Source organism: Apteryx mantelli, chromosome 21 (genome assembly GCF_036417845.1).
Source record: "Apteryx mantelli isolate bAptMan1 chromosome 21, bAptMan1.hap1, whole genome shotgun sequence".
NCBI classification, from domain to species: Eukaryota; Metazoa; Chordata; class Aves; order Apterygiformes; family Apterygidae; genus Apteryx; species Apteryx mantelli.
Window position 1 is genome coordinate 10,478,694 of NC_089998.1, and position 25,648 is coordinate 10,504,341.

The 25,648-nt window shown below is 46.2% G+C and overlaps 1 protein-coding gene and 1 long non-coding RNA gene across 7 annotated transcripts; one reads left to right on the forward strand and one right to left on the reverse strand.

The window, feature by feature from the left end:
• Window positions 1–213: 213 nt before the first annotated feature.
• LOC106493706 (uncharacterized) lies at window positions 214–3,860 on the forward strand. The gene is made up of 3 exons (XR_001294186.2): window positions 214–316; window positions 644–745; window positions 3,085–3,860. It is a non-coding gene; the product is annotated as an uncharacterized lncRNA (long non-coding RNA).
• Window positions 3,861–5,147: 1,287 nt separating this feature from the next.
• On the reverse strand, window positions 5,148–25,432 carry TMEM268 (transmembrane protein 268). 6 transcript variants are annotated; one of them, XM_067309061.1, is made up of 14 exons: window positions 25,062–25,432; window positions 23,967–24,244; window positions 23,314–23,501; window positions 17,548–17,690; window positions 15,947–16,083; window positions 15,067–15,402; window positions 13,587–13,696; window positions 13,047–13,113; window positions 12,641–12,702; window positions 11,419–11,568; window positions 10,163–10,273; window positions 8,461–8,541; window positions 6,885–7,070; window positions 5,148–5,467 (listed from the first exon to the last, which is right to left on the reverse strand). In XM_067309061.1, exons 6-14 carry the CDS (start codon window positions 15,170–15,172, stop codon window positions 5,288–5,290), a joined length of 1,053 nt encoding a protein of 350 aa, XP_067165162.1. In that variant the 5' UTR covers window positions 15,173–15,402; window positions 15,947–16,083; window positions 17,548–17,690; window positions 23,314–23,501; window positions 23,967–24,244; window positions 25,062–25,432; the 3' UTR covers window positions 5,148–5,287. The 6 variants fall into 6 exon arrangements, with proteins under 6 accessions (XP_067165162.1, XP_067165164.1, XP_067165163.1 ...); XM_067309063.1 differs by lacking the exons at window positions 23,314–23,501; window positions 25,062–25,432 and having other exon boundaries at window positions 23,967–23,987; XM_067309062.1 differs by lacking the exons at window positions 23,314–23,501; window positions 23,967–24,244; window positions 25,062–25,432 and adding an exon at window positions 17,806–18,372.
• Between the last annotated feature and the right edge of the window lie 216 nt (window positions 25,433–25,648).

Below are 25,648 nucleotides of genomic sequence, written 5' to 3' on the forward strand. Positions count from 1 at the left end.
ACTGCCCAAAAGCCAGTGCTCTCAAAGCTCTTTCTCCTTCCTGGGAGATGCACAGAGCCCACGGCCAGATGCTGGCTGCCTCACAGCCCTACCTGGAGGCACAAGAGGAAGCACTGGCACTGAGCCTGCCTTCCAACCGCATGACTGAGGTTACTGGAGCAACATCCCGGAGGGAGGGAGCTGCGGGAAGAACTGGGGCTATAAAGAAGGAAAACCACAGTCCAGCTGCCTGCGAGAGGAGAGAGAAAGAGACAGGCTGGCTGGAAAGGACAGCTTTGCTGAGCCCCGGAGAAAATGTCTTGAGTAATTCTCGATGGTAAGGAAACCTCTCATTTGAGGGAAGAGCTTGGAGTGATTTCTGCACGATAGATACTCTGTGTACGTTATGGCCTTGGCTCGCAGGGGGAGAAGGCTGGTCCTCAAGTGGTTTGAAATGCAGCCAGGATCACCAGACTTAGTAACTCTCTTACAGCCCATTAGATTGAGTCACCTCCATTTCTTTTGTTACTTTTGGCCATAATCTACTATGGGTCCAGCACAACGTCTAGCGGGGCTGGGGGGCCCTCCAAGAAGCGTTTTTATCGTGCAGCCAATGTTTTCTGTCCATGCAGAAAGCAGACAGTTTCCTCACTTTTCTCAACAGCCTGCCGGAATGCGGCAAGGAAGATTGTGAGCCTGTGCAGCCGGGGAAATGAGGAGTCACCAACGTGCCCCACGCAGGCAGCCCAGCCCGGCCAGAACCAGAGTAAGTCCACGTCTCGCTGGGGGTGCTGTGAGGGCTGCAGGGTGGGGACCGACATGCCGGGGCTCCTGCAAATACGACAGGGACTTAGGGGCTCAGGCTGGCCTCGGACTCTGGAAACCAGGGTGCAGCTTGTATTGCTGCTAACCTGCCCTTCGGTCTCGGGCAAGCGACTTCCCCTGTGCCCTCAGGGGAGACGCACAGGGTCCTGGGTCCCCATCCCTCCCTGCCTACGGTCCAGTGACCACAGTCTTCCTCAGAGCTGGATGCTTTGCCTGAGGAAGAACTGCAACTGTTGGAAGTCACAGACAGTTTCCTTTCTTTCCTACTTTATTTTCCCTCGCTGATTTTTACCTTTAAATGTCACGGCTGTATCCTAACCCCTGGCAGAGATGATGAGCAAAAAGCAGCCTTTGGAACGGAGGCCAAAGTTACTCCATAGGTAATCACGGGGTGACCGCATATACGCTGCTGAAGCACCATTTCCACAGATCTACATCTCCCTGGGGGTATCTTTGTTATTTCATGTCATCAGGCACCCTGCTAGATACTGAAATGCATCATCCCGCTCCACAGCCGGCAGCGATAGATTTCTGTGCTCGTTGCCAAACTTCCCAGCCCCTTCCCTGCCTCATCAGTTGGAGGTGGCCTATTTAAAACACACAAATCACTATGACTTTGCAGATTGCTCATGCAGTACCCCAGAAAGCAGCCGCTCCTCCTGGCTGCCTGCAATTCAACAGCGCCGGTAGACCAAGGACTTCCCCAGCGAGCCCTCCCTGCCCCGCCGGGGCGCCGCGCTCGCTCGCAGCGGGCAGGCGCTGCTTCGCGCGCAGAAGGCTCCCCGCGGAGCTGCTCCCTGGGCTCCCGGCCGCGCTGCTCGAGAGTCAAAGCCCCCTTTCAAAATGAAATAGCCCCTGAAGAGCAGACGGAGGAATCTCAGCATGGGAAAACTCTCCCCTGACGATACCAGTTTCACTGGTTCAGCTGAGTCACTCCCAATCGCCCTTGTGCAAACAAGCCCAGAAGTGCACTGGGAGCCCACACGGCCCCGGGGAAGCTGCTGGAGCAGCTCAGTTGCACCTGGCTGACTCCTACCTCTCCAGATGCCGCAAGAAACTCAGGGCTGTTGGAGGGGGCCAGTGGAGAAGATGCAGGGTTAGGGCTGGGTGGTTTCCACTACATCGCTCCCAGGTGCTGAGTGCAAGGGGATGGAAAGGGAGTTATGCAGCTGGGAGGTTTCTTATGAAACCTTTCACCCTCCCCTTCAGAAAACAACAGCTGAATCTTTAATCAGGGGGAAGGATGTGGGGGAAAAGTGATGACTCTCCTCACTAATGCTTTAATTAAGTTCATATGAAGAAAAAGCAGAGTTCTAACCATTTAGCCTGCACTGAGAGCCAGGAGCTAGCTCTGTGGAGGCTCAGTGTTGGAAGACCAAGACGAGCACTTAGATATATCAGCAGGAGGAATCAAACTTCTCCTTTGAAAAAGAAGTTAAGCTCTTTCTCTGCTGTTGGGCCTTTGTTGCCATCAGGGGAGCTACCCCAATTAACGCTGAGGGTCTGGCCCAGTGTATTTCAAGCAGGGTCAGTGACACCAGACCCACAGCTGGTGTGAGTAAGTGAGGCTATATTCCTTGCTGGGGGACACCTGGGTACAGGAGCCCCAGCTTACAGGCTGGGGATAGGCTGGGTCAGGGCTTGGCTCTCAGCTCTCAAGCTCTGAGGCCAGGCCTGGCCCGCGAGCTCTTGCTGCTACAGCAATACCATTTAGAGAGGTCGTTTTCTTTTGCGATGCTTCTGTGCTGGCCAAAGCTCTTGTGTAGATGGGGTTATAATGTGACTTTAAGTACTTTCTCCTGTTTGCTCTGTTTAACCCATTGCACCAATACAAGCTATACTGGTGGTTTCTACCCTCTCTTTAGCATGGCCCAGCCCTTAGCCGTGAGCTCTGTTGTACCAGAGGGAAAGCTGCCACGGGGGGGGGGGGGCGGGGCGGGAAGGAGGAGAAGCGAACACCTAAGCAGCGTAGTGCACCTTTGATCGCAGAGCCTAGTGGGAACCAGGGGTGATCTGGTGGCACCAGTGGCATTTGGGTCACAGATTGGGAATTGCAGAGCTTTATCCCCACCTTGCACCTAGGGGGGCTTTGCTGGAGAGCTGTCTATTGTAAATCTGGCCTGACTCCCTCACATTTTCCTATAATTGCTTATAGTTCCTATGAGGAGGTTTTCCTAGTGCCTTGCTAGTTCACATCTTAGCTTTGTCCCTTCAGCAGTAATCTTTTGCCTCGGCTAATACTGAATCTTCTTCTTTTCTCCAACGCTTATGCATTTGCAGATGTAAACGCAGTGGTATCAGAAGGCCCCCAAGAGACTCCGTTCCCAGGAACAATGACTCCGTCCAAGACCAGCCCTGCAAGTCCTGAGGGTAAAAGCCCTCGTGATGCTCCCTAGATGTCCATGAGCTCCCTTCCTACAGGTGTCCCCAGGCAGATCTGTTTGCTGCACCCTGCACCCTAGGGATTGGGAATGTGTTTCATCAGCAAATCCCTCCTGTAGCTGCTCTAAACACAGTCACAAAATGATAGAAAATGCCCTCATGAGTCTCGTTACCAGATTTTCCAGCCAAGGTTGCTGGCAGAAAAAAAATTACCAATGTGTTTCAGACACTCTTAGCACTCTAGGGCCATGGAGTGTCAGAGGAAAAGTATGATCCATGGTATCCTAATATCAAATCAATTTTTTTTCTATGGGGCCAAATTCTGCTCCCAATAACATTGGTATGCATTCAGACTACTTCCTTGGAGGTAGAATCAGCTCCTGAGCCAGACTCCTGAGCAAGGAGTCTTGGAGTTTGGCTCTGGGGGAACCCCACGACGATTTGCACACAGCCCTTACCCTCTCCCCTGTGCCCCAGTACACCGGTGAAGCTGTCCTTGCAGCAGTCAGAGCTACGGTGCGATGTGCAGCAGCCGCAGGGACCACGACCATCTCCCCGCTCCTCTAGCAACCCCCCTGCCCCGTCACAGAGAGCAATGACAGCAGTATCACAAACTCCGTATGCGCGGGGAAGAATCTGTTCGAAATCATCCTGTGACACCCTAAATTGATCCAGAAATAAAGATGAAAATCTGAATGAAAAGAGGCTTGTAGGGAATGTGATAGCTTTTCTCCTGAAAGAGTTTGACTGTCACTATGGCGTTTGAACAGCCCAATCGGTTTTGATTTCACATTTGTACGTTGGCAGCACTGGGACCGCCGCTGCCATGGCTTTGTTTGCTGCTTATGCAGGAAGAGACAGTCCTCATCTTGCAAGTGCTTGTGATAGAAACACCGGGAGAGAGAAGCAGGCGAGGCCAGAAGCAGGGCATGGCATTATCCCATGTCGCTGGGACAGAGCTAGCAGCCTCCAGGTGCTCAGCTTCTTACTGCCACCATGAGCAATGACTTGGTCTTTGGTGGCACAGGCTTTTCTGGTACAATACTGCAGGAGGAGGACATGCTCAGTAAGAGGATGGGTCATGCCGCTGCAACGCACAATCGAGGGATGTGCGCACTGTAGTGACCTCAATTTTAAAGCTCTCCCAGGCTTTGTGAGGGGCAGGATTCCTGCATGGAGTTTTATTCGGGCAGGAGAGGCACAAGCGTTGCCAGGGGAGGCTGCATGGCTCTGCATGAGAGCAGTTATTCATTCATGGGTACCACTTGTAGGCTTACAACATTTTATTGCACATGCCGGCATGCACACCAAGCAAATGCTGAGGTCTCCTGCTCCCTGCTGGCTCCTCTTCCATACTATACACAAACACAATGTGGGGAAATAAGAAAAAAAATATCAACCTGACCCAAAATGGATCAAAAGAGGCGTCTAAAAAGAGCCTTGCTCCAGGCCTTCCCACACAGCACAGTGTCTTGTTTAAGCCCTAATCCTGTGGATCATTAAAACGTTCAAAACCCTTGTTGGACAGCAGAGTTAACACACACGGTAGGTGCTGAGCACCTTCCCAAGCTGGTTCTTAAGTGGAAAACTCAGTAAGTCAACTGCTGAGATGCTGTCTACATCTGTCACAGGACAAAGCTCACTGTCACTAAAGATATAAATGTAATTCAGAGCAAACATCACATTTACAACACTGCTAAGCAAAGATTTTCCCTGTCTTCCTTGTACCAAAAAATATATGCTTCATTCCAAAGGCAAGGGACTGGTATTTGAAGGTATTCCTCGCTATTCTCTGTGGCACAGGTAAAAGCAGTGGCAAATTACCCAAGTGGAGCTCCAAGCTACCACTAGATTGCTTTTGACACCTAAAGCGATTTCTTCAGAGCTAGAGATTTAACCTGTGGACAGGACAGAAGGTTTCAGAGGTTAGCAGCTTTCTGATGAGCAATTTGCATGTTTTATTAGAGTCATATTGCCACTCATTCATCCACATAAGTCCAGGATGATCAGTTACAGCTCGCTCTCTCTCTGCCGCCCCATGGCTTCTTCACGCCATTATACACAGATAGTTTTTATTTCAGCTTTCTCCAGCCCCCTCCAGTCACCTGCCCATGAACCAGCACTGTCTGGTGTTGAGCGCACTGGTCTCTATGAACTGGCACAGACAGGGCACTTTCCTGTGCTCCATGTGCCCTGCTGCCAAGGCCTGGGGGAGCTGACCGCTGACCAGGAGCCGGACGTAGCAGCCACTGAAGATCACCAGCAGCTGCTGGGCCATCACCTGAAACAAGCATGAGAGGAAGGTAAGAGCAGAGTGTCTACCTGGGTGCCCAGTGTCCAAGGAGACCAAACGCTGGCTCTCTGCCGCTGAACACGGCAGTCTCTCCTACTACCGTTGCTGAGCGTAACCCAGTGAATGTTGTGTTAAATACATTTTGCTCGCTCATTCAAACACTGTCCTCAACCATTACTGACCACAGCAGATGCACCTACATCCTACAGCAAAGGAGGCAGAACAGAAAAATAGAAAGCACTCAAAAATTCCCAATAAAGCAACAGAAAAGGCCAGAGAAAGTTAAGCATCTTTGCCAGTCGTACTGAGGCTTCTCTGCTCCTTAAGTAATGCAAAAGAGGGTCCATTTATATTTTATGTACCATCTGTACTGCTGATATAAGTGACCATTCTTACTAGTGGCAATCAGGCTGTCCTTAACTTGGAATATCTCAGAGGTTACCACATGTCTGAAAGGAACAGGATGGGAGCCAATGATGGATACATAACTGCTCCAAATCTGCTTGTGGACAGCAACTTTTGCATGTTGTCACCACAGGGGAGCAACATGAAATGAGTCAGTATCCAGCAGAGACCAGCCACAGGGCCAGGCTCTGCAGAGACAGCCCAGACTGTGCTCACTGATGGGTAGCAGGGGAGCCAGGATGCCTTTGGGATGTGCCTGCTCTGTCACTAGCTCATGCTCCTTTTTTTCTGCCTGTAGACACCCAGAAAGCTTTACTCTGCAGGGTTGTCACCTCCATACAATTCACTTAATAGCAGTGAGCAGAAAATTGTAAAATAAATCAAAATCATCCCTTTTGAAGCTTCTTGCTGAGAGAGAATGAGGACACATTTGTCACTCAAGGCAACACAAGTCTTTGAGAACACAATTCACAAAGGAGGCAAAAGCTCAGCACTGCAATGCCTCGTCCTCAGACCTGAAGCAAGGGGCCAGTTTCCTAGATAGTCCCTAAGGAGAGGTCAGTTCTCCAAAGAGGACCCACAGACACAGCAGAGTGAGGAGGGAGCGCCTCAAATTAACCAGAAGGAAGTGGCATGTCCATAAGATATGTCAGCGTCTAATTCCAGGCCAGGAAGTACCTGCCTCTACTTGGGATTCAGAGACACGAATCCTCTCCTAGCCCTGGCTACCTAAACTATGCCAAAAAGAATCAGGTCTTGCCAGTGAGATTAGCAAGGGAAAGCCTAATCTGTGAATCCCTCAAGGCCATCAGCATTAAGCCACTCAGCAATGTCAGGACTTGAGAGGCTGTGTGTAGGCCTTGAGGTTTCCAGGTTTTTCTACCAGTGAAAATGGAGGGGTCTGCCATGGTCGGCAGCTGCTGGGCAGAGTTTTGGAGACGAGATGCCTAGGGAGGCAGTTAGGCACCTCTGTCCATCAAGGAAGGTGATTCCTCATTACCTCCGGTGGGCCCTCTGGAATGAGGCAGAGCAACTCATTGCATGTCATAGGCTCTTTCTTTAAGTTCACTCCACTGGATAAAAGAGGGGATTCTTCAGATGAGACCTGCTCTGCTTTTCCAGGATCAGGCTGAACTGCTGTCTCCATAACAACACAGAGCTGGTCCAGGCTGTGCCGCAGGTCTGACTGGAAAAGAAAAGGAGAATTTGGGGGTCTCCAAATACAGGCACCAGGAGATCCTGTAAAGTGCAAGATTTATTATCAAAATTAATCCCGCCAGGAATAAAAAAAATAATAATATGGCATTGGCCAAGAGCCATTCACAGCACTTGGAGTTCAGTGTTTCTTTTCATCACCCGTCCCTTGTGTCTGACAAGCCGCAGCCTGCGTGCAATGCATCTCCTGGGGGACGGGGCTGTGCGCAAGCACACAAAGTCGTGCTCCCAGCGCTCTGTGCTCCCGGTAGAGAGGATCAGCCCGCGAGCCCTTCACCTTCCTGGTCAGCAGTGACCAGCAGCAGCCTTGTTATGTTCAAGCTGCTTCTTATGCCAGGGACTGCTCCCAGCAAGATGATCACGGTCTAGCACTAGGACAGGAATCTTGTCTTTAAAAATATACATATATATCAGTTTTATATCAGTCAATGTGAATTGGTTTGTTACTGTCCATCCCGTGCTCTGTATCTGTTGGTTCATCCAGAACAGTCCTGAGATTTTCAGAGGTTCTCATCATGCAAGTCTAATCAGCAAGGTTAATTCAGTGCAGTACAGTGCAGTATATATTTACACACCCAGGTAGAAGAAAATATTTTTTGAAGGCCAAGAGGACAAAATTCATATACAGTTAACCAAGTAGGGTATTTACTTATTCCTCAAGCAATCCCATTTATTTCAAGATGACAGCTCAAGGTGTCAGCTATTTCAAATTGAGAGACATGCTTTCAAAATTTGCCCTTGATTCTTCATGATTTTCCTTTATTAAAGCTGCATAGTTAATTATCCAGACCGGCACATACCACAGGGCCTAAATGAATTCATACGGAACTCAGCACTGGTAAATGCAGTGGTTCCTCCAGCTTCCAGCAGGGAGATGATCAGGAGGAAATTCAGACAAGTGTTTTCTCATTTTTTGTTAAATCCACGCTTGGATCAGTGCATGGGTGCAGCTCACACTGATTTGGGGGACTCTGTCGTGTTCCCAAGTGCAATAGTTGTAATCAGCACTCATCCCACTCAGTCAGCGGGGTTCTGACTCCTGACTCACACGAGTGCCAGAAGTGTGGCCAGACGCAGAGCACAGGATCAGTCCTCTAGCCCACGACTCGCTCCCTTCCCAAAACGCCACTGCCACAGCAGGGAGGAGGCCAGGGCTGGATCTGCAACACGTCCAGCCCTCAGCCTGCTCCCTGCCCACCTCGTCCCCTCCAAAGCCAGGGTATAGAAGCAGACATGCACTCGCCATGGGGGGACGCTTGCATTCCTACGAGGCAGAAACCCAGTCCTCGCGCAACACGCGGCACTCTTCCCAAGCTGTACACATAGCGCAGGGAGCTGAGGCTGTGCTGGCCATCGCTTACCTCTCGCTTCCTCTGCAGGTCCGCGAGGTGGGCTGATAAGGACTGGAGGCACCGCTCTGGGCTGAAGTGCACAAACCACAGCTGGGACGGACAGGGTTAAGGTTTAACACTTTCCACACTTCGTCCTCAGCAGCCCTCCGCCTTGGAGCCCTCAGGGTGCAGGTCTTGCAGGTGGCAGAGCAAAACTGCATGGGTGCGCTCAAGACACATTCAGGAGCCAAACAACACATCACAGTGACTAATTTTAAGCCAAGAGGCCGCGTTGCGTTGCCAGGCCAGCCCAGTCCTCTTCACACATCTCCTGTACCCTGGGAGGTGGAAGCTGGGGTAACTCAGGACCATTGCTCAGAGCAACAGTTACTCAGTTCAGTGGCCTTACATCTAAAGAAACCATATGCTCACACTGACTTAGCTCCACTAAATCCCTTCCTGCTCTCTTTTCTTTGTTTCTAGGGATTGAGTCCATCTATTTTTACAAGACTTAGGGTTCTTCAAATAATATCATCCTTCCAGATGGAGGCACTGTTAGCTAAGAGCTTACCAGAGTACCATGTTGGGGATGTGAGTCCTACCAGCTTTGGATACAGGGGCACCCTAGAATGGAATCAAATGTCTGGGTCCTCACATACCTACTCCAGTTGCCGTAATCAAGGCTATTCAAGAACAACATAAAAGCTAGGGGATTAAAAAGGATCTGACATCAGAGCAAACAGAGAAAGCATAAATCCTTGGGTCTGTTTCTGCTCTCAAGCAGTTCTGGGACATGTAGGTAGAGGTGAAGGCTCATCGTATTATTCCTTGTTTACTCAGGAGTATAACTAGACTAGTCTGAACAAACATGTAATTCAAGTTCTTGAGTGTTTCCTCTTCATTCTGCATGACTTCACTTTTGCCACCAGCTCTCCTGTTGTATTCCCTGCTCCTTTCTTCAACCCTGTGCTTTCACCCTTGGTTCCCTCTCCATTTGTATTTCATATTGCTGCGTATATTTGGGAGTGCGTGAGGTTTACCTGTCACTCTGGGACACCATCTCTATCACCTTCCTTCAATACTTTCATGCTATCTTAAAATGTTCTTTCCCCTAAATCTTTGTCTAGTTTAGAAAAGACACCTCTAAAAAGCAGTAAATGAGACTCCCCTCTATCTGGCTTCTTCAACATGCATTTCTTAAAGCCACCAAGATCAGAACTGCTTAGCAGCAAGAGACCGGGGCTGCCATTCACTCACCTGCATGAAATCATATTCTTTAATGTGCCTGAAGGAGGGAACCCAGGGCTATAAATCATTCCTGAAAATGGAGACACTTGGGCACTGTTGACTTAGTTTGTCTTTGCAGGGAAGAATGCAAGCTCCTAGGGTTTCCTCTGTGCTTGTTTTGCCACAGACACATTGCTGTCACTCAACACATAATAAATTATCATGCATGCAAATATGATATGCTTCCAGAAAGAATCGTGAGCCCAAAGGACTAATCTCACTTCAATCTTTCAGACTCATTATCACCAGTGGTCTTTGGGCATATCTCAATCCTCAAATGTAGGAAGGGAAAATATACTCAATCCTTCATGACAACCAGTAGAGAGAAAAAAAAAAGCTATAAATCCCACCCTCTGGAAATCCTCATTGATCATAACAGCAATAAATAGTTCCACAGCATTAGCTACCTGGAAGAGATATGAATGATTCCCCACAGAAAGGATACTTGTAGGACATTGTGCGGCCCATCCAGGACATCTGTAATCCCTAGAATTAAACTGTGTTTGATAAAGATTTCATTGACAGCTGCCAGCCTCACATCTGTATTCACATTTATCTGTTAAAAAATGCAGGTAAAATTAACATGCTCCATGGCAATGGTTGGGCCAGCCTACAGCTACAAACTGCTGTTGGATAATCCCATATACTGTCTCTCTGAAAGGAAAGCAGCGAAAAAGAGCTGTCTGAGGTTAGGGCAGGACTTTCACTGGCCATCAGTATGACCTATCCACGACCAGCTGATGCCTGTGCAGCCAGAAATCTCACTAAGGATTATTTATATTATAGTCAGGATGCCTAACATGGAATTGACTCCCAACATTATGCTCTCCATTCCTTCCCCCAGCTGTCCCTAAATACTGGACTCTTTCCTGAACTTCTTTGTATCCACAAGTTTGTGAGGTTTTCCTTTGGAAAAATCATTAGAGGCTTGCTCCAAAATCTGTTAAAATCAGTGCAAAGACCCCTCCAGATTTTGACAATCAGGCCCTTCCAACACTATCATTCAAATCACTTCTTAAAAGCTTCTGTATGCCTGTGATTCCTGCAAAAAATAAGCAGGCAACAATCAGACTGCTGATGTTGCAGGCTGGCTGCCTCTGCTAACATCTACTCCTTGTTTTCTTCTACCTCCCAGTCCGCCTCTATGAATCTGTTATCCCTGGTTTTATACTTTAACTGCAGACTCTGTGGGTTAGGAGCTGCCTTTTGTTCTGGATCAGTTGCAAGGCAGATGTGGTGGGGACATGGCCCATGACTGCAGATCACTATGTTGACACAAGTAAATGATGAAAATAAATAGAAATTTATGCCAACACACAGTCCCAACTGCAAGGACTGTCTTCAAACACAGGACAGGAATTCAGCCTTGCTCCTACTGGCAACCCCACACAGCTTCCCACCAGCTACGGGGAGTGTGAACCACACTCTGCAAGGTTGCTTTTTCTGCAGTGCCAGCAGACGCTTTGAGTCAGCCTGCCAGGCTCCAACACCTACTTTTTAGCCATTATGACACCTAACTTGGCTGTATAACATTCCCCGTCTGAACCTGATTTCTGAGTCTGCTCTAAAAATATTCCTTCCTCCCCTGATAATTATGTTCTTTGTATGCATCTAGGAAGCTATCTAGGTCCCAGCACTTTTCTGGGAGGGAAGTCTGCTCCCTGAGTGCTCCAAGTCAGCACACAAGCAATCTTCTCTTACCTTCCTTTGGCGTCGGTCAATAATTAATATCACGACTACCGTGACTGCTACAGCAGCTACGGTCACCAGCATGCTGACCTCCCAGTAATGTCCGAAGGAATATAGCTGTACTGTGGAGTAAATATTTGTCCAGAGAGACATGTAGAAAATCTGTAAAGACCCAGAGAGATTGATGACACTCACAAAACTAAGAAAGCAGAAAAATGTCAAGGAAAGAAGAAAAATATCGCTCCTTTCTCTATACCTTACCATAAATTAATTAAAGCAGCCAAGATTTTCAGAGGATGAGAAAGGACAGAAGTTCTTTCCAAAAACAAATAGGGGAGAGAAATGTCTAGAAAGGAGCCCCAGTTTATTGTAAAGAATTAGCAATTGTCAAAGACAGAGCGAATTATTAATGATGATTCATACTTAGGAAGGATTTCAGCTGACTTCTTCCATTTAGATAAGAAATGCACTCACTGAGGCATATTGATAATACTTCTAATAGTCACTGCATTTAAAAAGTTCCTATGCCAAAGCACTCAAGGCAGTACAGAGGCTATTCAATTACAATAATCCTCAGATGGTGGACACTGACACTGGGCTCAAGGACTATGTTAGGGACCAGCAAAGTTGGCCCTTGCATAAAGATAGGCAAAATTGAATTCATTTGACCCTTACTTCAGGCGGATGCATTTTGGCAGGAGACTGCCTGGAAGCAAACATGCTGTGAGTAGCACAGCATGGCACAGCCTCACCCGGCAGTGATATGACTCTATCATGTTAAACAGGCACCCAAACCCCCCAAACACAGAGTACCAGTTCCTGCAGTATTAGTGAAAACAGGGGAACCCATGTAGAGTGGCTGCCCCCTCCCCCCCCCCAAAAAAAAACCCACATCTGAAAAAGAGGAGTAAATTTTTTATCACACCCTTGGCACACTGTAAGGGAGCCTTAAAGTAAATGCCAGTGGTTAGGTTCTCTAGAGGAGCTTCTCTCACCATTAATGAAAGAAGCCAAGCAAGACTAGACACCTAATTCAGCAACCAATGAACCAATGTTGACTGGTGCATGGGTCTGGAAGAACACCAAGGAACCCTAGGCACCCTGGAGAATGCCAGGTATAGTTCTTGATACATCTCAGAAGGCAAATACAAGTCCATGCAAGCCTCAGAGACACTCCACCATCCTTACCACAGCAATGGCTATTTGGAACGCCCTGGAGTTGTAGAACATGTACCTCCTCACTTCGGGCTTCAGAACAGCATCCTGAATTAACCTGCTCCACCGATCCACTGCCACCTGCTGAGGAAGGAAACATCAAACTAGGGCCACCCCCCATTTTGGGGCTCCTAGCCCAGTTAGTACAGGCTTGGGCAGTCATAGTGGGGCCAGGCCAGCAATGCAAGTCAGAGGGTGTTCTGGAGCACCTTTCCGCAGAGCGCCCTGGCCCAGGCTCCAATCTCATCTACACAGCTGTCACAGAACAAAAACATGTGCATTTGCCTTATTTGCAGTGAGTAATATCCCCCTGGAAAGTGCTGGGAGAGTGCAAGGGAAAACCTCCTTTTTATGACAAAGGACAAGATAGGACAGATTGTTCCAGGGATGTCCCTTCACATCAGAGTGACTTTCAAGTAATTCACCTGAACCTATGCAGAAGGCTGAACAGGTGTCTTCATGGTGGTTTAAGCCAAGATTATTACAGTTGACCTGCAGTCAATAAGGAATAGACTGTAGTTAAACTGAAACAAGCCATTCATAAAAGCCCCCAAAAAGACAACCACCTGTGCACATCTGCACCAAACCCACACGGGCAGAAAGACCCTGACGGTTACACAGCAGCTATTGCTTGCTAAGGAGCATGTGGGAAGTCTGAATCCACAGAAAACAAGATCATGTCCTTAGAGCTGTGTTTGGCAACAGCAAGGACCCACTCTGTTTTGTGGTATGTTTTTTTCAGAATCAACTATGTAAAAGCCAGACTCTGGGGGCAGGATTTTATGTCTGTACAATGACTCCAAAGTCAAGAGGACTACATGGTGCAAAGGGGAGCCTGCTCACACAGTCTGATGTCACCCCAGGGATAAGCTGTCTGTCACCTGGGTGCAAATGCAAATCATGACAATACAGCTAGCATTCACTCCCAGGGGGTACTGGGAGGAGATTACACATGAGAAGCTTACCTGGACTCCAAGGGACTTCAGTTTCTCTGCACAAAGCTCCATGTCAAAGGAGGTGGCCGAACAGTTATTGTCCATGCTGAGTACCATGAGGACCTGGCCATTGAGGGGTTCTGCAAGAGCCCAAAGGAGTCATGAGCACAGCTCTGGTGTGGGTTTTCCTCCCAGCAGCTAAGGAACAAATGACAAAGGGAAGGCTGAGGAACACAGACCATCCTGAGGAATTTTAAATGGATCCAGAACCCCCCCTCAGACATTTCTATGAACATTGCAAGGGCCTGCTATCCCCAGGAAGGAAGCAGCCTGCGAGAAGGGAGGAAACCCAAAACACATTCAAGGAGTGAGCAGTCAGTGATAACATGATTATCTGACCTTCACCAGGATAATGTCTTGGCTCACTGATCCCTAACGGAAAGGACAATAGTCTGAAGCTACTCAGTGTTGCTGTGGACAGCTATAAAAAGCTATCTGCCTCTTAGAGACATCCCTTACCACCTACCCAACCCACCCTCAGAGAAAAAGATTGGGCAATCAAATCAAGGTGCTTTACAATGACCACATTTTCTGGCATCTCCCAGCTGAAAACCTGTGGCAGCTCAGTGCCACGTGGGTGGCAGGGCTGTCCTAGAGCATGAGCAGTGGGGTCCTCCAGAGTCCAAGTCCCCACTTCAGCAATGCTCCTGGAAAGTGTGGCTCTGATCAAGGCTTGCAGCTTCCCAGTTCCAGCTGGGAAAGGCAGAAATATAATTTAGAGACCCAATTTGTGGTCAGAAGCCCAGAAAGTGTGATGACAGCCTTCCCTAGGTGTGAGAAGCAGGATCCTTGGAGCAGCAGAGAACTGTGATCCTCAAGCATCCCATCTGGCATTCACCTAGAGTTTACATGAGGGGAACTATGCCAAAAGGAAGAGATCAGGTCTAAGAAAGTGGCTAGTTCAGATGAGATCCTGTTTCACTGAGACATTTCAGCCAGCTCTCCCACACCTCTGCAGATCTGGGGCCAGCCAAGCATCATCCGGGGCTGCTTCTATTGGCACTGCCTGCTTAATGCTCCTCCAAACTGCTGTGCTGGCTGATACACAGTGCGCACTTGTTTTTCTCTTCTCTCCCACTTATATCCTCCAACCTCATCATCTCTTCACTGCCCAGGAATGGGGACCACCAAATAAAATGAGACAATTACATTACAAAAGGGTGCGGCTTCATTAAGTCAGAAAGGGAAGAGTAGGTGTGTCTGAAACCTCCCGGAAAACAATGTCCTGTTTATTTGCTGAGCTTAATCTCCTCAAGACACAGAGCAGTGCAGGCTTGTGAGTACGGAGGAGGAATGAAAACAAATGGCCTCAGCCCTTGGGCTTGGATCTCCTGTTCTCCATGGCTTTGGTCAAGTCATTCAGCATATAGTCTTGCCATTTGGTTGCCAAGCTCAGATACCTGAGATTTACAGAGCTTTTCTCTTTATCATCAAAGAGTTGTTTGCTTACCTTTCGCCCACTGAAGGGATCCTTCATTTAAATCACTCTTACAACAGAAGATGGAAGGAAGGGAACTGTTTTTCTCAATTCCACCAGTTTGGCTTTTATAGGCCATGCGGAAGGGTGCCTCTCCTTAGGGGATTCTGCTTTGTACTGTCAGAAATTCAGCACTTCTTATATCTCCTTTTTCTTTCACTGCTAAGAAACACCTATTCACACCCAACATAGCAGGCAGGCAGCTTGCTGTCCTTCTTGGGGATAAGATTGTGAAACCTTCATTCACACTCCCACTGATTGCTTCCTGGAGATTCTACTTTCCATGAGCATGGGAGTCATTTTCTAGACCTGAAAAGAGGAAGAGAAATTCCAGTATCTCACAGAGTCAGTAAATAAAGCATAACAGCACAGGCTACTTTGTGTATTCTGCTCTTCGGACCCTGCTCCCTGTGGCCCTTATCATCAGCTAAGTGTTAATTAGCCACAAGTACAGTATGCACAAGCTCTCTTTTTGCTGTAAATACTTTTTTTTCTTCTCTCCCTCTCTCTAAATAGATGGAAAAGTTCATCCTTAAATATTCATATTTTGTAAGCATATTCTTATTTTTGTAAGTCCAGAAATAGGCATGATTTCTCCTTGTGAAGACAACAGGCGTTCTGTCGTTCTTCTCAGTGGGAGAAGAAAGTGGGGCCAGTGTAAATACTCCTCCCTTGAAATGATATACCTAGATCACTGAAAACAGTGGAGAATTCCCTACCACACAGAGGAAATGGAAACAGTATAGATAAGGAAGGAAGAAAAATGCATCCACTTAAGGCAGAAACAGGCAAAGCAGGAACTTTCAGCCAGAAGCAGAGAAATTCTTGAGGAACTCTTTCTTTTCCTACTCACCTCTGCCTCTCACTTCTCAGTTGCAGACAATGCCGGAAGCAGATGTGGCACAGCCCCACGGGAGAGGCTGTGTCCATGAGTTCTCCAGGTAAATGCTGCTGACGTAGGTCTCTGTAACACACATCAGCTGCCCACACCTGTGGGTGTTTATTCAAACCAAATGCTTGGCAACTCTGAAGTTTACTTTTTAATTATTTTTTATTCATGCAGCTCAGCTGCATTCCCGTTGGTTCTCCAAAACTATCATTTACTTTTTAACCTCAGCTCTGTCTTACTTTTGTACCAGGACCCTGTTGCTCACTTTTGGGCTAAGGTTCGCTTGCGGAGCTCATCAGCACTGCTTCCCAGGAGGACTGCTTTATTTTTGCCTAACAGTTGTTGCTGCAATTACCCCCTTGCATAAAGGCATGACAGTCATCGGTTGAAGGACTATCAGACAGGAAATTGAGGCAAGCGAAATTACACGAAAGTTTCTTACGATTGCAAAAAGAACCTGCAAAGGACTGGAAACTCACAGTTAAAGGAGTCAGGCTATGATATACTTCACACGGGGTGAGTATTGTGCTTGTGTCTGTACGTGGAATTGGCACAGCACCTGCTTCCAAATCAGACTGCTTCCTCAGGAAGACATATTTACAGTCTTATTCTAGATTGGAAATAATCTGATACAGACTGAATTCCTGTGCAATAACCCCAAGTGAGGGCACCTACTCACACACACGCACACAGAGACACAGTATATCAAACTGGCCATGTGAGCCTTCCAGCAGCGCAGGTGAGACGTGCTTTTCTTCTAAAATATATACTGTTCTCCAGCTCATTTTCCTTGTAGACCATGGGCATACCCATGTAACAAGGCATGTCTCCCAGCATCAAAAGGTAAACAAACAGTGTGTTTTCTCACTCCTTTTCCCTTTATCTTCAGTCCCTTCAGTTTAGTGTCAAACAGGGGTGGAGGGGAACAACACACACACACAAAAAAACCCACCCAAAATAACAACAAAGCAGAGTAAAAACCAAAACAGCCAAAAGGAAAACCTAACCAAAACCTATCACCTTGTCATTGCTGCTGTCACATGAAGCTAGAGGTGAATCAGGGCTCTCTGGCTTAGGCATCTCGAGAATTTTCAGTCCCCCAGCAAACGAGAGCGAAAGGTGCAGCAGGACCAGGACAGCTCAGACTCATCACAGCCCATCTGGGGGCTGCTGGAGGGAATGGCCTTCCCCAGCCAGGAGGAGCTCATAGGGCAAAGCTGCTTTGCTTTAACTTATTTGTGCAGCATAGATCTCATTTGGCTCCGCTGCCTTTGATTGCAGAATGACTGTCTGTTTTTGGAGATCGGTCTCCCTGCAGTCTTCCTCTGCTGTCTCTTGTGCTAACATGAGGGGTATCCTCTTTATCTCCTGCACTCCCTGGGGCTCTGTGGCTTTCTACACCCCTTCTCATTCCTATGCAACACCAATGTCTCTCTGGTGACTGTTCCCTTTGCCTCCTTCAGGCTGTGGAGCTTCTTTTTAAGACACCTCCAAGCCTTAGCTAAACACCAGAACAACATTCAGCAAGTCCTTCTTCATTTCTAGAGAGGTTGGCAGAGACTTACCTATTCCAGATTGTCTCCTGGTCCTGGGGAGTCTGGCCAGCTCCCTCCTCCTCCTTCCTCACTGTCCTGTATCTGCTAACGTCCAATGCTGCTCTACTGTCCCACCACAGAAGGGGGAGGTCTCTTGTTCCAGCAGCTCCAACCTATACAAAGCAGCTTGTGTCAGAATATGCTGCTCTCATTCCCTACATCTCCCAGGGCCAAATGACTAATCAGGCACAGCTCACTGAAGGCAAGAAGTCAGCGCCCCCACACTACCTCTTGCTTTCATTACCCCAAGCTGCAAGCACCAACTTGCAAAATCTTCCTCGTGCATGTGACTTTTCCCCTAGGCTCATTTCAGAACTGTGGCTTTAACCCTCTAGAGCTCCTCAAAAGTGCTTCCCCATCTGCCACAGTAACAGGGAGGAGATCCAGCTGCAGGATTTAGACACATCTTTTAGAGTGTGGGGGTCCAGAGCTGGAACCAGACTCTGAAGGCCTTAAAGAGGTAGCATGAGCTGAATAGTGGCAGTCAGCAGGCTGTCCTTCTCCTCAAACAGCAGAGCAGGATTCATTATGTGCAAATCCCAAGGTTGCATGAGATCAACTGCCGTGAATATATTAGTGAAAGCCAAGCATCAGCGATGGTGCTGTAGAAATCAGAAGATATAAACAAAGGTCTCAAGGCTGAGTCACATTATATTTAGTAAATGGTCTTGGAAATGCACAGTCAGGGATAAGACAAGGTGGGAACCTTAGGCCTCCTCAGAAAGAGGAGGCTGCCCTGATACAAAGGGTAGGTGCAAACTTCCTAACTGCTATAACCCAAAGAAAAGAGGTAGAATTGGGTACACAGTCAGATGGGCACCCCCAGAACTGTCACTCTTGCAATTTCCTGTGTAGGGGGAAGTGATTCAGATTTCTTTTGTGTGAAAGGATAACACTGAGAGACAGCATAGGAGACAACACTCATTTTGAACTGTGTGGAATCATGGTTTCAGGACCACCAAAAACTTGAGGCTCCACAAAGGCTAGGAACCAATACCTCAGTGAACAGTTAAAAAAAAGAACAGCTTCATTGCACTCCCTGTGTAGACTTTCTGGAGAAAATGCCCTTCTCTTTGAGGCCTGAACTTCTGCAATTCTGTTTGCTCCAGATATTGTTGAGTAATGTGTTAACTAAATCACACGGCTGCATGGGGAACAGAATTGACTTCAAAACCACTCACCCACATGGGATCTTGTTACACTGAAAACTGGCAACTCACACAGTAATATCATCCAAGTACTGAGAAAAATCAGATAATCTTCTTGCTGTTGTCAGTAGCTCAAGGCCCAGCCCACCTCCCCACCCAAAAAGGGGCATGCAAAGCTTTAGGTTCTTTTGCAAATACTCCTCATCAAAAGGTTTGGTTTTACTTCCTCCTCTTTTTGCCAACTCAAGGATCTTGACAGAGAAAGAACATAGCGAGCAAAATGCTTACAGTGAGCACTGCTGGCTCACTGCAAAAAACAGCCCAAGGCAAAACTCTGTGGGGGTAATAATCTTGAAGGGGATTCTCCTAATTGCCTGCAATGCATACAACATAGACCTCTTGCCTAGCAAGAAGTGCATGTATGGACTGATCTTGGCATCAACACCTTATCCCATCAACACAAACAGAAAAATCCTGCTATCCTGGGATGAGTAGCTGCAAAAAAAAGAAAGAAAAAGAAAAAAAAAAGGTAATTCCAAGTTTAAAAGGTTCCAAAGCATGAAAAAAGCCATACACCATTAAATCTTTAGTATCTTAATGAAGGCCATTTGAGAAACAGTAATAGATGCCAGAAAACATGCACACTCTGGCAGGAGAAAACATGTTCAACAGCAAGGTTCAGAAAGTAGGATCTAACCTGCCTCATTCAGATCCCTATGCTGGTGCCAAGCAGATCCAACTGCAAGAGACTCCTTCCAAAACACGTACCTTCAACAGCTTTCAGAAGGAGGTGCGGCACATTTAAGTTAGGCCTCCTACCAGGATGGTGAGAGAATAATTTAGCTAAACAAGCTTTTCCTCTGAAAATTTCCAAAGCACCTATTTCATGCCTATTTAAGAAACTTAGGATAAAGCTCCACAGCAGCTTAAGCCAATCTAAATCAAAGGCAAGACTTTCCAGCTGTTTTTCTGAGTTAGTTTTCCACCAAACCAACTCCCTGAACTCCCTAACCTCAGGATCACACAAGTGCTGATGCTGGCCCAAAAGAGATGGTGGATCTGCAGGTAGAGTTGTGTGGAGTCAAGGTCTCACAGTCCCAGCTCTTCCTGACTTCAGCTTTCATCAAATCACATGCTTAGAAATCTTTGGCAGGTATTGATTTTCTGGGCATCTTATTTGGGGCATAACTTTGATGCTTCTGTTAGGCAGGAGAGCTCCTACCAGATATCTTCTCAATCCAAACAGACACCCTGTAACCACAAGTCATACAAAATTCCATCTTGCAGCTAGTTTATAAAACATTCATCAATGATTAATATATTTCAATAAAAAACTATTTTATTTTTTAGATTCCAGATGGGAAACAAACTGCATATCATATCTCAGACTTTGCATTGATGCCTTTATATCAGGGTTTCTGGAGTGCTAAGACAAGTCTGTAACATTCCTATCTCACCTATTAGCAGCCCCACAATAACTTTAGCATTAGGCAGCCAGAAAATAAAAATTTAACCCTACTAAAGCCAACAGGGAGAACTGCAATGAACAGAAAATACAATGTAAATCAGTAAACTCGAAAGGAATTTGGAGAGACAATCAAGCAAAGGCTCCAAAGAAATAAGGAACTAACTGACTGTAAAACAGAAAGAGGAAGCCAGTAGGAGGATCCCAACACAGACCTCCATCCCCGAACTACAACAGCCCTCTGCAACTGGACTTTTCACTTCCTACCAGAGGAGCCTAGTTCATTTCCCTTCTCACTCACTCACAAAGACCTGCAGGACATAACTTTTTCAAAAGTTTACTGGAAATTCTTCTGTTTCAGGGAGCCCTCTTGAAACCCTCTGAAACCAGACTCATTTAAAAAAGCAAAACAGAACTGAAGAGCCCATGCCCTGCAAACAACGCTCCTCTGAAGTGCCTCTTGATTGGGCACTCAAAAATTGAAATCAAAATAAATAAAAATGCAGACTTTTCTGCTCCAGGAAGCATCTGGCAAGGCTGTATGTTCAGCTTGTGCAGCCTGGTAAGGGATTTGGGGTTTGTTTTACAAGAATCAGAATGAAGGCAGCTTGAGGTTTCTGCCTTGGGCTTCATTCACTGGTATCTAGAAAGAAGCAAGTCCTGACCTACATTACCCTATGGCAAAGCTATTTACAAAGTCTCCCTCTCTCACTTCCCTTGCTCTTTGCCCCTTTTCTGCTTCCAGGTCTTAATTCTCTGATAATTAGGTGATGAACTCCCACTGCAGCCTTGTTAACAGACGGACGCTTTTATCCCACTACCTACTCTCAAAAAACACAGATGAGACTTTACCCTTCTTTCCCATGTGGTTTAAATTGGTTGTCAAGGCCAAAAGTTAAGGGGACAAAAAGACCCAGAGGCACAAAGAACGACTGCACAAGCCCATTGCCTTGGGGAAAGGGAGTGGCAACACTGCAGTGGTGGCGATGCTGGAACCTCCACAGCCACCCAATCTGCAGCTTGTTCACCCTTCCTGTTAAATCTTTTCCATTTCAAATTAAGCTGATTAATTCTTCTAGCCTCAGTGGATCTGGTGAAGAATTAAAGTCTGTCCTCTCTAAAACATCCTCTCATTTATTTCAAGACTTCTCTTTTCCTTTCTGTTATACAGTCTCTAGACTAAACCCCCGGCCTTTCAATCATTGCTCTCAGGCGCATTTGCCAAGCTTCCCAGGGCCCTTCGTTGCTCCGTTCTGGACTCCTTCCAATTCACTTACATCTCTTCCAAAGCTCAGTGTCCAAAACTGGGAGCTGTATCCAAGCAGAGAATTCACCAACACTTAAGAGCATAGTAACTCTCTCTCTTTCTCGCTTCCATTTTACATATGACACTTCTATTAACATATTGTAGAATGAGGAGCATTTTTCAACAGCAAAGCATTTGCTGGCTCAAATTCTAGCGGAGTTAACCATAATTTCTACAATTTCTGCAGTGCTGTATAGGTGGTTCCTGATTACTTTGTTTTGGTGTATTTGATTTCACCTTCCATTTTTTCAGCTTTGCACCTCTCTTTAGGGAGTTTCATGCTGTTGATTTCATATCATTTCTCCCGTTTATCAAAATCTTTTTGAATTCTAATCCAGTCCTCTAAAGTGCTGGTCTCTCTTCTCAGTTTGGTGCCCTGGGCACATATTGTAACTGCACGCCCTATTCCATAATGCTGCATTAATTAATATATTACAGAGAAGCTGATTCCAGGAAAAAAACCTGTCATTTGAAATGCTTCCCCAGATTGACAGCGACCACTGATACATCCTCTTCAATAGTGGCTTTCCAAAAAGGGGACCACATACCTTTTGAGGTCATGAAGACCCCCATCTGCCTTGGAGAACAGAGTCAAAATCTTTATGGAAGTCAATATGAAAATCAAGGTACAACTAACTACCTCTTCCCTGTCAAGCAAGTTACCGTGTAAAAGAGCTTAGTCAGATTGTTTGGACACAGTTTTCCCTTGAAAAGTCTCTGTTGATTAGTTCTCACCACCCTCCACCCCCAAAGCGCTTGTAGGTTGGCCTGGCATTTCTCTTGCTCTCTCTTTCAGGGACCAGGCCTATGCTGATTCGTCTGCAATCTTCCATACAATCAAGAAGGGAAAGAAGAGAAAGAAATGGGAACTTTTTTCCCTTCTCCAGTCCTCTGGGATAACCTCATCCTCTGTCATGTTCTTAATACCACTTCTGAAATCCCTCCGCTTGCTTCAAGTCTCACTGCTTTATGTAGATGTTTATTCTTTAGTCTGCTTTTTTCCTACTCTGACTTCCAAGACCATATTTTCTCTACATTTATTACATTATTTGATACATTTAACTTTTCTGTGATATTTGAAACAAGCTAAAGCTGATAAGACTGTTATTATTACTGTTATTGCTGCTTTATTTGTGACAGATTGCATGCAATTGCAGCTTCTGCCTGCATGGGTTTTGTTTGAAGTTCTGTAGGCTGCAATGGCGAATGGCAGCTAACCAGGCAAATCTCATATTTCTTTTGATGAAACTGCATTTTCAGTGGATAGCTGTTCCATCTTTTTTTTTTTCCAGTGAGCCTTAACTAGGAGAACATAAAGTTGTTGAAAGCCTTGTTTTGCCCTTCCCCTCTTCCTGCACACAAACTCTTCTCTGATGGACTCTCCCTTATTATTTTGTCAAACAGCTCAGCAAAGCAGATATATTGACAGTCGTTAAATATAAAAACTTAATTTCACAATATCTTTAAATTACATGTTTCAAATGAAAAATGACACTTGCTTAAGGGATAAAGCATGATTCTTCTTGCTTCCTACTTCTGCCTTTTTCCTATGAAGACTTATAGTATTACGCCTCTTTTTATTATGGTAATGCAAAAAATCCTTCTTGCATCTCAAATTAAAAAAAGGGAAGCTCGCTATGTGCCCTGGATAATGATTCTGTTATTGATCCAGCAGATTCTTTATTAGATTATTCTGAGACAGCTGAATGTAATTTAATAGCTATTTATTTTCTATTCTTACGCCAGTCTGAGATTCATGCAGAAAAGATTGTAACTAGTACTTTCTCCTTTTAACCTCAAAGAAAGATTAGACTAACCTCCAGTCTTAGATTATTTCAGGGAACTGTCTTTTTAAGCAGAACATTGATCTTGAGGGTTCTTGGTAATCTTTTCTTCTAATACTTTGAAGTCAAATGCCCAGTTGTGATCAGCAGGTTCTAGGCTTTTCTTTCTTATTATGCATTAATGCAAGAACTGCTGATGTCAGATAGAAGGAGAAGAGATTCTAGATGAGGGGAAAAAAAGACAGAGGAAAGGAAAAATGATCAGGTTTCATAAAGGCAAAAGACAAGGAAGTGAAGAGGAATTGCATACTTTTTATACAGTTATCTACAACCTAGAGAAAAGATTGAATGATGGTACACCAGAACTGGAAGAGAACACAAACATATTGAGGTCAGTGTAAATTAAGGTGTACTTTTATAAGATATGGCCCAGCTACTCTAAATGCAGCCTACTGCTGAGAGAGACATCTTGCTGTGCACCCCTCATGAACTGCCTGCAGGCCACAAACTACCGGCTTTTCTGCAGAGTGCCTTTTTGCCAGATGACCACCAGTGTGGGGGAAAAAAAACAGGAGCCCAAAGCTGTGGACAGAAGAAAGGGATGAGGGACTGCCAGCAGCCTGATGGTCTTATGTGTAGAATGAGGAGTTTAAGGTTGCCAAGCGCAAACTTGCACGCTGGAATACCTTGAACTATTTGCACTGAACATCTTTAGCAGCCAGACTGTCACCACAGGCAGAACGAGGAATAGTTCCATTTGACCTTCAGCAGTAGCCACAACACAGAAAATTTAAGATCCTCTCTTGTGGTTCTAAACCCCTCCAAATCAGTCTAGCTGGGGAGTTTCTGATGAAGCACTGGCAGTCAAATTCCTCCCCATTTAATGAAAGTTTTCACAAATTCCCGGATTGCAAAAACTTAGGCATGCAGGAGATTTCCCTCCTTTGTTTCCTCTGTTTGGAGCCTGGAAATGGAGGAAGGGAAAAAGGGGGGGGGGGGGGAGGATACCTTTAGGCCAGAAAAAAATCACTTTCTCCAAAACAAAACACACAAGTATCAAACAAAACATTCTTATTAAAACAAAAAAAACTAGAGACTGTTTTTACTTCACAGGAAGCACCGTAAGCCAGACGCTAAAAGTAGTAAGCTCCCCTGCCAATCCACACATTAACTAACTAAATTTTTCAGATGCCTGTGCCGTTTTACTGCCTTGCCGTTTGCCTGCTTTTGCAGCACCTCATGGGATAACCCAGGCTGTGAACAACTGGGGAGGCACCTCCCTGTTTTCACTGCACATGCTGCATTTCAGCGCTCCTTTCCATTGCTAGACCCTTCTCTCACATTTTTGGATTTAACTGTGACAACTGCACAGGGAATCAAGCCCAGAGCATTCTGGGTCTGAAATGACCAAAAAATACCTGGACACAGGAATTCAGCCCACTTCATTCTATATCCAGGCACCTACTTTACCACCCTGCTTCAGCTGCTTGGTAACAAGGCTCCAATTATCCATCTAAACTGGTCTAAATGAGAAATATTGACATTGGAACTGCTCTGGCATAAAGAATGAAAACTGCGCTCAGCATCCCCACAATTGTTGGTGGTTCGTCTCTCCTCAGGACCACCTACAGCAAAGACTCGAGCACAAAACTTCTCTGTACCAGACAAAAGGCTCTTTAACCAGAGCACTCCTTGCTTAAACAGACGGCAGTCAGAAGGAGAAGCTGACCTTCAGACCTAACAACGCAAACTGAGCAGGGAACAAGCTTGTCAACACAGACCTGCCTTAAAAATTGAGCTCTGGCTTCAAGTGGCACAAATGCATGTCCTAATTGTACCTCTTACTGCATGTTAAGCCCGTCCAGGTGACGGTCATATTTTGGTGTTAATAAGCCATTTCTCCACCTGGTGCTCCTTCCATAGTACAGATGACAAGTCTTCCTAATGGTATTTTAAAAACAAAAGATATCAGCTCTCTATAAATACATAGATAATATTGGGAAAGGAATCCCCCCCACCCCGCAAAAAAAGTTAGGCTGAAACACTGCTGACAAACACGGATGTGACTGATGTCAAATCGCACTGTGTAAATACAGGAGTGGTACCACGAGAGTGCTTATTTACAAGCAGTTTTAACTGGGAGAAATCAACAGCAGCAACTACTGACATGACTTGCACGAACGAAACAAGACATGCACCCTGACCACTTTTTTTACTACACACAGCACAAGGACTCCGTGGTCGGGCTGCCAGTCAGTCAATATTTTCATAAGCCAGGGCTCAAGTAAAAGAATCAGATACTTGTATGTCTGCAAAGCAGCTTCTGGCCATTTGGGGGGTACAAGAGCAAGTTTTGCGTTGAATACAT